General features: G+C 42.7%; 1 protein-coding gene across 2 annotated transcripts in view; it reads right to left on the bottom strand.

Annotated features, from left to right (window-relative positions):
• Window positions 1-2,821: 2,821 nt before the first annotated feature.
• Window positions 2,822-15,273, bottom strand: part of LOC138978960 (ATP-binding cassette sub-family F member 3-like) — a 49,612-nt gene continuing 37,160 nt past the window's right edge. For both annotated transcript variants that reach the window (XM_070351774.1, XM_070351775.1), the window contains 7 exons: window positions 14,667-14,743; window positions 14,088-14,132; window positions 13,123-13,252; window positions 10,723-10,903; window positions 6,077-6,209; window positions 4,558-4,645; window positions 2,822-3,461 (listed from right to left, as the gene is read on the bottom strand). In XM_070351774.1, coding sequence (XP_070207875.1) covers window positions 3,309-3,461; window positions 4,558-4,645; window positions 6,077-6,209; window positions 10,723-10,903; window positions 13,123-13,252; window positions 14,088-14,132; window positions 14,667-14,743 — 807 coding nt within the window. In that variant the 3' untranslated portion in view covers window positions 2,822-3,308. The remainder of the gene's footprint in view (window positions 3,462-4,557; window positions 4,646-6,076; window positions 6,210-10,722; window positions 10,904-13,122; window positions 13,253-14,087; window positions 14,133-14,666; window positions 14,744-15,273) is intronic.

Genomic DNA, 15,273 nt, shown 5'->3' on the forward strand with positions numbered 1-15,273 from the left:
TTTCTAGCAACACTGTTTGGCACTGCAAGTGTCAGGTAAACCATTTCTAGCAACACTGTTTGGCACTGCAAGTGTCAGGTAAACCATTTCTAGCAACACTGTTTGGCACTGCAAGAGTCAGGTAAACCATTTCTAGCAACACTGTTTGGCACTGCAAGAGTCAGGTAAACCATTTCTAGCAACACTGTTTGGCACTGCAAGAGTCAGGTAAACCATTTCTAGCAACACTGTTTGGCAGGGAAGTGTCTTTCTTCTTGCCTTGTCATTGGTCAATCTTTTGGTTATGTCGATGACTGCCTCTATCTGAAAATAATGATACTGGTACATGTACTACATGATGATCATGTAGTCAGTAACATGCTTTGTCTTGTAAATACATGTATGTCAATAGCCTAACTGCAGACATCATGTTTATCTGAAGAAAATGCTACTTTCTCGCTGTTTTAAAGCTTAGATACTCCTCACACTAAGCACACATAGTTTAGAAGTCTCTCTTTGTTCAAATCAATCATCAAACTGGTGCTATTTTAAGCGTAAACTCACACAGATAGAGAATTAAACAAAGTCACACAATACAAAATGCTCCCCAGTAAAACTCCCCGCCACATTCCTGCGGAATTTCCTGTCACTAAACATAGTCAGTGGAACCCCCAAGGTCACCTAGTTCTGTTGTTGCAATAATTGCGCGCTGCCTCAACTGGTCACGTTCACCGTGGCTGCACGGAGTGGGGCTTCCCGCGAGCCCAAGTGTGTGTATGTGTGTGTGTGTGTATACGTGTGTATGTGTGTGTGCGTACGTGCGTGTGTGTGTATGTGTGTGTGTGCGTACGTGCGTGTGTTCGTGTCACAGTGTGTGTGTGTGTGTGTGTGTGTTTGTGCGTGTGTGTGTGTTTGTGTGTGTGTGTATGTGTGTGTGTGTGTGTCAGTGTGTTCGTGCGTGTGCATGTGCGCGCGCCGTGTGTGTGCCGTCTGTGTGTGTGTGTGGGTAAGAGTGTGTTTTCGAAGGTATGTGTGTTCCAGAATGTGACTGAAGGAGTAAGTGAAGAGGAGATGATGATGACGATGACGATGATGAATGATGGGAGTGAGTACTGAAAAAATCATCATGTACAACAACAACAACAACAACAACAACAACAACAACAACAACAACATAACAGCAACAACAACACAACAACAACAACTAGCGTTGAGATGAAAAGTGGAAGAAGAGGAGGAGCGGTCAGTCAAGCGCTTTCATCCAAATGTAAATTGAACGTAAAGGATTGACTCATTTCACAATGAAGCTCATGCACGTATAACTACAGGGTGTTACTTGGATTTATTTCCTTGGTCAAAATATGCAGGGGAAAAAAAAAAGTGTTAACACTCTCAAGGCATTTCCGATAGACTTTCTGTAAAAAATGTGTCCCGGGCCAATCCTGCGAAAATGACAGCCAAGTTTTTAGTGATTTGAAAGAACTATTAGCCTTTCACCGACTGCTGGTGGTAAATAACATCCGTGTACCATATCATTCCAAGTAAATAATGGGCACACATTAGAAAATAATGGGCACACACAAGAAAATAATGGACACATAAATATTATTAGTATCTTCACACAAATCTTCTTTTGCACACGCAGTCAAACTGAACAATGCATCTTTCTTTCTTTATTTATTTGGTGTTTAACGTCGTTTTCAACCACGAAGGGTTATATCGCGACGGGGAAAGGGGGGGAGATGGGATAGAGCCACTTGTCAATTGTTTCTTGTTCACAAAAGCACTAATCAAAAATGTGCTCCAGGGGCTTGCAACGTAGTACAATATATGACCTTACTGGGAGAATGCAAGTTTCCAGTACAAAGGACTTAACATTTCTTACATACTGCTTGACTAAAATCTTTACAAAAATTGACTATATTCTATACAAGAAACACTTAACAAGGGTAAAAGGAGAAACAGAATCCGTTAGTCGCCTCTTACGACATGCTGGGGAGCATCGGGTAAATTCTTCCCCCTAACCCGCCGGGGGGGGGGAACAAAGCATCGAGAAAGGAAGAGTGATCACAGCTGAAAAGCATTGTGTTTGTTGAAGGTGGCCAACAATAAAATGCATGCTGTATGTATCATACTATACAATGTCATTTTCTGTATTTGAACAAATATGTACATGTACTTGCAACATTTGAATAAAACTACAGTTTTGTTTGACTTTTCTGAAGATGTAGGTATCTACATTCACAGCTGTGTCTAAAACGGCACATTTACTTCCAACTGATGCAATCTTTCAGTCAGTGTGTGTTCCCTTTTCCTACCCTTACCTCAATCCCCGCTCACAGCACAAAAGAAATCCCCCTCCCCGTACCCTGTCAGAATAACAACACCCCCCCCCCCCCCCCCCCCCCACTCTGCTTTCTCTAAAGATGGATGGGAGGAGAACGACTTTGAATAGTGACCACCACCACCACCACCCTCCACACATGCTATCTGTTCTTAGTTTCTTGTGGGAAGAATTGGAAATCACATCAACTGCAGACAAGTTGTTTTAATCCTCACACACACACACACACACACTCTCTCTCTCCCTCCACAGACACATTCTCTCTCTCTCTCTCTCTCTCTCTCTCTCTCTCTCTCTCTCTCTCTCTCTCTCTCTCTCTCTCTCTCTCTCTCTCTCTCTCTCTCTCTCTCTCTCTCTCTCTCTCTCTCTCTCTCTCTCTCTCTCTCTCTCTCTCTCTCTCTCTCTCTCTCTCTCTCTCTCCACACACACAGTAAAACCATTGTTCATTACAGTCTTGTTATTCCATCTCTCTCTCTCTCTCCACACACAGTAAAACCATTGTTCATTACAGTCTTGTTATTCCATCTTTGAGGAGGAAAGAAATGGGGGCAGCTTTGTGACCCGTCTGCCGTCAAACAAAACAGGAGGCAAAAATAAAACACATGGGGGTTAGAGAAAATCTCCTCGCATACTAAAACTGAAGCTGAGTATGCATTGATCACCCCCCCCCCCCCCCCCCACCCACAAAAAATAAAAATAAAAAGAGAAAAAGAAAATGAAAGATTGCAGGGAAAGTGAGAAGAACCTCGTGAGGACAGAACTCAGGCAAACCAAACACAAGTCAATGAATGCCCTTTTCACACGTTGCAGTCCATTGCACACCACAACCCTCACCCACACTTAGACAGTTTCACATTTCTGTCCTTGTCTCTGCGGTAACTGGATGTGGCCGACACTACCAGCCCAACCACACCCTCACCCAGACTGAGACGCTTTCACATTTTCTGTCCCTACACTTGGTCGCACCGTTAACTTGGTCGCACCGTTAACTTGTGGCCGCTAACTCCGCCTCCACGATGGCCTTGTACTCGTCGATGCCTCCTTCCAGCGATCTCACCGTCCCTCCGCTCACCACCCACAATTCCTTGCAGATCTTGCGAATCAGTCGCTCGTCGTGAGAAACCAGGACCACTCCACCCTGTTGACCATGAAACAGATCAATTCATGTTCAGATCATGGAGAAAAAGAACAAGTCGCGTAAGGCGAAAATACAACATTTAGTCAAGTAGCTGTCGAACTCACAGAATGAAACTGAACGCAATGCCATTTTTCAGCAAGACCGTATACTCGTAGCATCGTCAGTCCACCGCTCATGGCAAAGGCAGTGAAATTGACAAAAAGAGCGGGGTAGTAGTTGCGCTGAGAAGGATAGCACGCTTTTCTGTACCTCTCTTCGTTTTAACTTTCTGAGCGTGTTTTTAATCCAAACATATCATATCTATATGTTTTTGGAATCAGGAACCGACAAGGAATAAGATGAAAGTGTTTTTAAATTGATTTCGAAAATTTAATTTTGATAATAATTTTTATATTTATAATTTTCAGAGCTTGTTTTTAATCCAAATATAACATATTTATATGTTTTTGGAATCAGAAAATGATGGAGAATAAGATGAACGTAAATTTGGATCGTTTTATATTTTTTTATTTTTTTTTACAATTTTCAGATTTTTAATGACCAAAGTCATTAATTAATTTTTAAGCCACCAAGCTGAAATGCAATACCGAAGTCCGGGCTTTGTCGAAGATTACTTGACCAAAATTTCAACCAATTTGGTTGAAAAATGAGAGCGTGACAGTGCCGCCTCAACTTTCACGAAAAGCCGGATATGACATCATCAAAGACATTTATCAAAAAAATGAAAAAAACGTCTCGGGATATCATACCCAGGAACTCTCATGTCAAATTTCATAAAGATCGGTCCAGTAGTTTAGTCTAGTTGAATCGCTCTACACACACACACACACACACACACACACACACACACACAGACACCACGACCCTCGTCTCGATTCCCCCCTCTACGTTAAAACATTTAGTCAAAACTTGACTAAATGTAAAAAATTCCCAGCAAAAGCAAAGGCAAAATCAAAACAAAAAAATATTGTACTCAAACAACCCTACATATTTATTGGCGACACAGTAACTATGGTAACTATGGTTTGGCAAATGACAAGAAGACAGAGACTGCACAGCCTAGGACGGGATAAGAGGGGAGATCCAAAAGTCTTACCCCGAACTTGGTGAGAGCTTCACCCAAGGCCTCGATGGTTTCCATGTCCAGGTGATTGGTCGGCTCGTCAAGGATGAAGAAGTTGGGACTGCTCACACAAAACACAATTCACCATTACCACAAAAGGCAACACAAAATGAGGACATGATAAAAGTGTGGTCACTGGTTGACATGATAAAACTGAGGTCACTGGTCGACATGATAAAACTGAGGTCACTGGTGGACATGATAAAACTGAGGTCACTGGTCGACACGATAAAACTGAGGTCACTGGTCGATATGATAAAACTGAGGTCACTGGTCGACACGATAAAACTGAGGTCACTGGTCGACATGATAAAACTGAGGTCACTGGTCGACATGAAAAAACTGAGGTCACTGGTCGACATGAAAAAACTGAGGTCACTGGTCGACATGATAAAACTGAGGTCACTGGTCGACATGATAAAACTGAGGTCACTGGTCGACATGATAAAACTGAGGTCACTGGTCGACATGATAAAACTGAGGTCACTGGTCGAAATGATAAAACTGAGGTCACTGGTCGACATGATAAAACTGAGGTCACTGGTCGACACGATAAAACTGAGGTCACTGGTTGACATGATAAAACTGAGGTCACTGGTCAACACGATAAAACTGAGGTCACTGGTCGATATGATAAAACTGAGGTCACTGGTCGACATGATAAAACTGAGGTCACTGGTCGACATGATAAAACTGAGGTCACTGGTCGACATGAAAAAACTGAGGTCACTGGTCGACATGATAAAACTGAGGTCACTGGTGGACATGATAAAACTGAGGTCACTGGTCGACACGATAAAACTGAGGTCACTGGTCAACATGATAAAACTGAGGTCACTGGTCGACACGATAAAACTGAGGTCACTGGTCGATATGATAAAACTGAGGTCACTGGTCGACACGATAAAACTGAGGTCACTGGTCGACATGATAAAACTGAGGTCACTGGTCGACATGATAAAACTGAGGTCACTGGTCGACACGATAAAACTGAGGTCACTGGTCGACATGAAAAAACTGAGGTCACTGGTCGACATGATAAAACTGAGGTCACTGGTCAACACGATAAAACTGAGGTCACTGGTCGACACGATAAAACTGAGGTCACTGGTCGACATGATAAAACTGAGGTCACTGGTCGACACGATAAAACTGAGGTCACTGGTCGACACGATAAAACTGAGGTCACTGGTCCTCAGTGGCATGGTCAAGAAATGGTTTGATCAAACATTTCAATAACATCCATATTTTGACCCCAACAAGCTAACGCCACCGTTTTCTTCTACAGGTCGGCACAAGGTTTGTCCCGTCAATATCTGTACGCAACACACTGAGATGCAGTCTGTAATGATAAAACAAATTGTAACTCAACATTTCAAAACAAAAAGAAAATGAAGCAGAGGCCAAATTAAATAGCCCAGCTGTTGACTGAAGTACATGGTTCACCAGGGAAGGAACGGACCCACTAAAGGAATCATTTCAAACAACTCACTTTGCCATGCTCATGACAGCGAAGGCCACGCGACTCTTCTGACCTCCGGACAGACTGGACACCGGTCGCACGGCGAAGTCGCCTGTCACTCCAAAACTGCCCAGCTGTGCTCTGTATACCTCTGTTGTTTTCCCTGAAATGACACACACACTGAAATGACACACACACTGAAATGACACACACACTGAAGTGAGCTACATGGCTTATTGTGTAAACCAGGGCTCTGTTGTTTTCCCTGAAATGACACACACACTGAAGTGACACACACACTGAGGTGAGCTACATGGCTTATTGTGTAAACCAGGGCTCTGTTGTTTTCCCTGAAATGACACACACACTGAAGTGAGCTACATGGCTTATTGTGTAAACCAGGGCTCTGTTGTTTTCCCTGAAATGACACACACACTGAAGTGAGCTACATGGCTTATTGTGTAAACCAGGGCTCTGTTGTTTTCCCTGAAATGACACACACACTGAGGTGAGCTGCATGGCTTATTGTGAAAACCAGGGCTCTGTTGTTTTCCCTGAAATGACACACACACTGAAGTGAGCTACATGGCTTATTGTGTAAACCAGGGCTCTGTTGTTTTCCCTGAAGTGACACACACACTGAAGTGAGCTACATGGCTTATTGTGTAAACCAGGGCTCTGTTGTTTTCCCTGAAATGACACACACACTGAAGGGAGCTACAAGGCTTATTGTGTAAACCAGGGCTCTGTTGTTTTCCCTGAAATGACACACACACTGAGGTGAGCTACATGGCTTATTGTGTAAACCAGGGCTCTGTTGTTTTCCCTGAAATGACACACACACTGAAGTGAGCTACATGGCTTATTGTGTAAACCAGGGCTCTGTTGTTTTCCCTGAAATGACACACACACTGAAGTGAGCTACAAGGCTTATTGTGTAAACCAGGGCTCTGTTGTTTTCCCTGAAATGACACACACACTGAAGTGAGCTACATGGCTTATTGTGTAAACCAGGGCTCTGCTGTTTTCCCTGAAATGACACACACCCTCAGGTGAGCTACAAGGCTTATTGTGTAAACCAGGGCTCTGCTGTTTTCCCTGAAATGACACACACACTGAAGTGAGCTACATGGCTTATTGTGTAAACCAGGGCTCTGTTGTTTTCCCTGAAATGACACACACACTGAAGTGAGCTACATGGCTTATTGTGTAAACCAGGGCTCTGCTGTTTTCCCTGAAATGACACACACACTGAGGAGAGCTACAAGGCTTATTGTGTAAACCAGGGCTCTGCTGTTTTCCCTGAAATGACACACACACTGAGGTGAGCTACAAGGCTTATTGTGTAAACCAGGGCTCTGTTGTTTTCCCTGAAATGACACACATACTGAAGTGAGCTACATGGCTTATTGTGTAAACCAGGGCTCTGCTGTTTTCCCTGAAATGACACACACACTGAAATGACACACACACTGAAATGACACACACACTGAAATGACACACACACTGAAATGACACACACACTGAAATGACACACACACTGAAATGACACACACACTGAAGTGAGCTACATGGCTTATTGTGTAAACCAGGGCTCTGTTGTTTTCCCTGAAATGACACACACACTGAAGTGAGCTACATGGCTTATTGTATAAACCAGGGCTCTGTTGTTTTCCCTGAAATGACACACACACTGAAGTGAGCTACATGGCTTATTGTGTAAACCAGGGCTCTGCTGTTTTCCCTGAAATGACACACACACTGAAGTGAGCTACATGGCTTATTGTGTAAACCAGGGCTCTGTTGTTTTCCCTGAAATGACACACACACTGAAATGACACACACACTGAAGTGAGCTACATGGCTTATTGTGTAAACCAGGGCTCTGCTGTTTTCCCTGAAATGACACACACACTGAAATGACACACACACTGAAATGACACACACACTGAAGTGAGCTACATGGCTTATTGTGTAAACCAGGGCTCTGTTGTTTCCCTGAAATGACACACACACTGAAATGACACACACACTGAAATGACACACACACTGAAATGACACACACACTGAAATGACACACACACTGAAATGACACACACACTGAAATGACACATACACTGAAGTGACACACACACTGAGGTGAGCTGCATGGCTTATTGTGAAAACCAGGGCTCTGTTGTTTTCCCTGAAATGACACACACACTGAAGTGAGCTACATGGCTTATTGTGTAAACCAGGGCTCTGTTGTTTTCCCTGAAATGACACACACACTGAAGTGACACACACACTGAAATGACACACACACTGAAATGACACACACACTGAAATGACACACACACTGAAATGACACACACACTGAAGTGACACACACACTGAAGTGAGCTACATGGCTTATTGTGTAAACCAGGGCTCTGTTGTTTTCCCTGAAATGACACACACACTGAAATGACACACACACTGAAATGACACACACACTGAAGTGAGCTACATGGCTTATTGTGTAAACCAGGGCTCTGTTGTTTTCCCTGAAATGACACACACACTGAGGTGAGCTACATGGCTTATTGTGTAAACCAGGGCTCTGTTGTTTTCCCTGAAATGACACACACACTGAAGTGAGCTACATGGCTTATTGTGTAAACCAGGGCTCTGTTGTTTTCCCTGAAATGACACACACACTGAAGTGAGCTACATGGCTTATTGTGTAAACCAGGGCTCTGTTGTTTTCCCTGAAATGACACACACACTGAAGTGAGCTACATGGCTTATTGTGTAAACCAGGGCTCTGTTGTTTTCCCTGAAATGACACACACACTGAAGTGAGCTACATGGCTTATAGTGAAAACCAGGGCTGTTGTGTTCCCCATGGCTTTGAAAACAAAATATGTACACACACATGGCAGATGTTTTCATCTACATGTTTAGACAAAATAATTATGTACACACACATGGCAGATTTGTTCGTCTACATGGTTAGACATAATATGTACACACACATGGCAGATGTTTTCATCTACATGGTTAGACAAAATATGTACACACATGGCAGATGTTTTCATCTACTTGTTTAGACAAAATATGTACACACACATGGCAGATGTTTTCATCTACATGTTTAGACAAAATAATTATGTACACACACATGGCAGATTTGTTCGTCTACATGTTTAGACAAAATAATTATGTACACACACATGGCAGATGTTTTCATCTACATGTTTAGACAAAATAATTATGTACACACACATGGCAGATTTTTTCATCCACATGGTTAGACATAATATTACAACTAGTGGAATGTCAACTTCCTTGAAGCTTTTTGTTTGGTCTCTGATTTTTGGCTCACGTAAGTGTAGCCTATGCGATGAGCACTAACTTTTGTCTGTCTGTGCGTGCGTGCGTGCGTGCGTGCGTGCGTGCGTGTGTGTGTGTGTGTGTGTGATAGAAACTTTAACATTTCCGAGTCTATGGAAGAAGATTACGTCTCGGTCAAAAGTGTTTGACGTGTGTGATAGAAACTTTAATATTTGAAGACGTCACATTATGACGTAAGAGGGTTAGACGTCACGCGAAGGAATTACTGAAAGTCTCGGTCATTGTTATTGTGAGCGGGCCGAGACTAGTTGGCAGATCTAGTGTCTCGCTTTCTTGCACAGTTTCACCTATGCTTACTGTGTGTGTGTGTGTGTGTGTGTGTGTGCGTGTGTGTGTGTGTGTGTGTGTGTATGTGTGACGGAGTGATTGAGTTTGTCAGTTACTGTTTGTCGATTTCTTACGTGAGCCTTGAAGGCTTCGCCTCTTGTTTTTTCTGTTTCTGTCATTAACACACACACACACACACACACACACACACACACACACACACACACACACACACACACACACACATACATATGCACACACACACACACACAACCTCACACTCACACACACACAACCTCACACACACACACACACACACACACACACACACACACACACACACATACATACGCACACACACACACACAACCACACACACACACACACACGCGTGACTGTCAAAGTGAGCATGGTGCCATAGGGATCTAGTGGGCACTACTGGGCGCACTGTGAGGGCTTTGGTCAACAATACTGACAAAAACACTTGGCGGCCAGCAGCTCTATGGACGTCTGACTCATGTCAAGCTGGTCAACACTGGTTAACAACATACAAGCTATCTAGTGAGTGACAACAGGTCACTCATACTGACCATGTCAAACTGGTCAACACTGGTTAACAACATTTAAGCTATCTAGTGAGCGACAACAGGTCACTCATACTGACTATGTCAAGCTGGTCAACACTGGTTAACAACATACAAGCTATCTAGTGAGTGACAACAGGTCACTCATACTGACCATGTCAAACTGGTCAACACTGGTTAACAACATTTAAGCTATCTAGTGAGCGACAACAGGTCACTCATACTGACTATGTCAAACTGGTCAACACTGGTTAACAACATACAAGCTATTTAGTGAGCGACAACAGGTCACTCATACTGACCATGTCAAACTGGTCAACACTGGTTAACAACATTTAAGCTATCTAGTGAGCGACAACAGGTCACTCATACTGACTATGTCAAGCTGGTCAACACTGGTTAACAACATACAAGCTATCTAGCGAGCGACAACGGCTCACTCATACTGACCAGGAAAGCGGGCGGCCAGCAGTTCTACGGACGTCTGACTCATGTCCAGCTGGTCGACATGGTGCTGGGTGAAGTAGCCAATCCTCAGGTTGCGGTGCACGTGACGGATCCCCTTGACCGGGTCCAGCGTCCCTAGCAACAGCTTCAGCAGAGTTGTCTTTCCTGCCCCGTTCTCTCCCACCTGACAACCACAGATACAACATCCCCGGGTCAAATAATAGCACTACAGATACAATACCACCGGGTCAAATAATACCACTATAGATACAACACCACCGGGTCAAATAATACCACAATTGATACACCACCACCGGGTCAAATAATAACACTACAGATACAACACCACCGGGTCAAATAATAACACTACAGATAGAACACCACCGGGTCAAATAATAACACTACTGATAGAACACCACCAGGTCAAATAATAGCACTACAGATACAACACCACTGGGTCAAATAATAACACTACAGATACAACACCACCGGGTCAAATAATAACACTACAGATACAACACCACCGGGTCAAATAATAACACTACTGATACAACAACACCGGGTCAAATAATAACACTACAGATACAACACCACCGGGTCAAATAATAACACTACAGATACAACAACACCGGGTCAAATAATAACACTACTGATACAACAACACCGGGTCAAATAATAACACTACAGATACAACACCACCGGGTCAAATAATAGCACTACAGATACAAAACCACCGGGTCAAATAATAACACTACAGATACAACACCACCAGGTCAAATAATAACACTACAGATACAACACCACCGGGTCAAATAATAACACTACAGATACAACACCACCGGGTCAAATAATAACACTACAGATACAACAACACCGGGTCAAATAATAACACTACTGATAGAACACCACTGGGTCAAATAATAGCACTACAGATAGAACACCACCGGGTCAAATAATAACACTACAGATAGAACACCACCAGGTCAAATAATAGCACTACAGATAGAACACCACCGGGTCAAATAATAACACTACTGATACAACACCACCGGGTCAAATAATAACACTACAGATAGAACACCACCGGGTCAAATAATAACACTACTGATACACCACCACCGGGTCAAATAATAGCACTACAGATAGAACACCACCGGGTCAAATAATAACACTACTGATACAACACCACCAGGTCAAATAATAGCACTACAGATAGAACACCACCGGGTCAAATAATAACACTACTGATACAACACCACCGGGTCAAATAATAACACTACAGATACAACACCACCGGGTCAAATAATAACACTACTGATAGAACACCACCGGGTCAAATAATAACACTACTGATACAACACCACCGGGTCAAATAATAGCACTCCAAATAGAACACCACCGGGTCAAATAATAGCACTACAGATAGAACACCACCGGGTCAAATAATAACACTACTGATACAACACCACCGGGTCAAATAATAACACTACAGATACAACACCACCGGGTCAAATAATAACACTACAGATACAACAACACCGGGTCAAATAATAACACTACTGATACACCACCGGGTCAAATAATAACAGTACAGATACACCACCGGGTCAAATAATAACACTACAGATACAACACCACATGGTCAAATAATAACACTACTGATACAACACCACCAGGTCAAATAACACTACTGATAGAACACCACCGGGTCAAATAATAACACTACTGATAGAACACCACCGGGTCAAATAATAGCACTACAGATACAACACCACCGGGTCAAATAATAACACTACTGATAGAACACCACCGGGTCAAATAATAACACTACTGATACACCACCGGGTCAAATAATAACACTACAGATACACCACCGGGTCAAATAATAACACTACAGATACAACACCACATGGTCAAATAATAACACTACTGATACAACACCACCAGGTCAAATAACACTACTGATAGAACACCACCGGGTCAAATAATAACACTACTGATAGAACACCACCGGGTCAAATAATAGCACTACAGATTGAACACCACTGGGTCAAATAATAACACTACTGATAGAACACCACTGGGTCAAATAATAGCACTACAGATAGAACATGAAGTAATCAGACATGAGAACAGAAAATTGTCAAAAAAGGAGGAAAAAAGGTTTGCCAAACCCCAAATAACACAAACATGTTAAGATTGTCTCCCTTTCCATTGGCCCCAAATAACACAAACATGTTCAGATTGTATCCCTTTCCATTGGCCCTGATGTAATAGAAGAAAGGAAATTTGATGTACACGTGAAGTGTTGCTTACAGCTTCAAACTCAATTTAATGCGTTGATTTGACATACTAAGTGGGGGGGGGGGGATAAAAAGCCATAGGGGAGACAAGACAACTCACGATACAAATCCTGGAGTCCATGTTGGCATTGAGAGAGACGTTGGTGAAGAGAATCTTGTCCTTGCTGTAGTAGAAGTTGACGTCGTCAAGCTGCAGGATGGGGGGAGACAACTTCTCCGTCTCGGGGAACCTGCCGTCATCATTCACGTCTCATCACATGTCCAATATCACAACATAACAACCATTTCATTACAGACCAAGCTGCAGGATGGGGGGAGACAACTTCTCCGTCTCTGGAAACCTGCCGTCATCATCCATGTCTGATTATTTGTCCCAAATCACAAACTAAGCAAGGTCAATACAATGTAGACGCTTTCCGGTAAAATCTCTGTCAGGATTTTCAGCAGTCTGGACGGGTTAGAGCCCCTTTACCTAAGACAAGCTTTATCCTGCGATCCGAACGAACAACTATGACGTGTATGCTAATCAGAGAGCCCTATATAGGGTACATCATCTGTCAAAAATATAAACATCGGTGCCACAAATTGCCATAGATGGCTTGTTGATCACTGAAAGTGTTCGCTAGGCACGTGTTTTCCTAAACTCACGTGACCTCAAGCCAAACCTAAGTGACCTCGATCAAAACTTGTTACAAGCGATGACTAGGTGCCAGCGATCATTTCCGCATCAAACTGTGAACTCTGAACGTGACACTCAAAAATAGTCACTCAGGTTATCAGGTTATCCTCAACGACAGCCATCACTGGACAAAACCAAATATTTTCTGGGAACCTACTATCATGACTCATGTCTTATTATTTGTCACAAACTACACAAACAGATGCTAAATTTATGACAAGTTTAATTATAGACACAATGAAACATTCACAAGAACTTTGGCCTACAGTGTTACCACTTTGGTTTGAATTGTACGTAGTTGTACACAAATTGGAAAAGGGCTAGCGTGATCATGTCCAACTGACAGCCTACTCAATTTCTTTCAACAAATAAACAATAAAACTTACTTCAAAACAACTTCCGTCTCTTTCTCCACAGGTTTTAAAGGTGGCCTGCAAGGGAGAGAATAGCAACATTTACACAACACCTTCGCAGGCAAAGTTTAACTTGTGCTTCTTGCGCCCACTTGTGTAATTGTGCAAGGTATTCAACACCCCCCCCCCCCTCCCACCATTCCCCTCAACCTGTCTCTTTCTGTCTTTAGCCCATGCCAAACCAAATGCTTTTTTCTGTGATCTAGCTGGAATGTATGTGGTCAATAATCTTTAAATGAAAATGGTAAATGGTCTTTCAAAAAAAGTACACACCCCAAATGATGTGCTTAAAAACAAAGGAAAAAACCAAACGATGCATGCCTCAGTCAATTAACAAACAATAAAAACAAACGATGCCCCAGTCAATTAACAAACAAAACAAAAACAAAAACGGGGCAAAACACTACACTTGCACACAACATAAGAGCAACAGACTGACATTTTTCTTACAATTACTAACACTAGAGGTGTAAATCAAACACAAAATAAGCACAAAAACTCCAAACTCACCACAAAGGGAAACAACTAATAATACATTGAGAGAAGACTCACAGTTTCTCCAGCATCTTCAGCTTGCTCTGTACCTGGGACGCCCTGTTGGCGTTGAATCGGAACCTATCTATGAACACCTGAAACACGCAATACAACGTTGAAACGGAACCTATCTATGAACACCTGAAACACGCAATACAACGTTGAATCGGAACCTATCTATCAACACCTGAAACACGCAATACAACATTGAATCGGAACCTATCTATGAACACCTGAAACACGCAATACAACGTTGAATCGGAACCTATCTATGAACACCTGAAACACACAATACAAATATATATGTAAATTATACCAATATGCAAGAAACTTTTTTTTCAAAATACTGTCAAGTTAAAAGATTTCACACACAGACACACACAAACACACACAAAAAATTATAAAAAAGCGTCATCACATCCACACATCTCTACCAACAATCAAATCGCCTGTCTGTCTGTCTGTCTGTCTGTCTGTGTACATACCTCTGTCTCTCTCTCCCTCCCTCCCTCCCTCCCTCTGTCTGTCTGTCTGTCTGTCTGTCTGTCAGTCTGTGTACATACCTCTGTCTCTCTCTCCCTCCCTCTCTCTGTCTGTCTGTTTCTGCGCCTCATATTCCTTGATC

Source organism: Littorina saxatilis, linkage group LG10 (assembly GCF_037325665.1).
Source record: "Littorina saxatilis isolate snail1 linkage group LG10, US_GU_Lsax_2.0, whole genome shotgun sequence".
NCBI lineage: Eukaryota > Metazoa > Mollusca > Gastropoda > Littorinimorpha > Littorinidae > Littorina > Littorina saxatilis.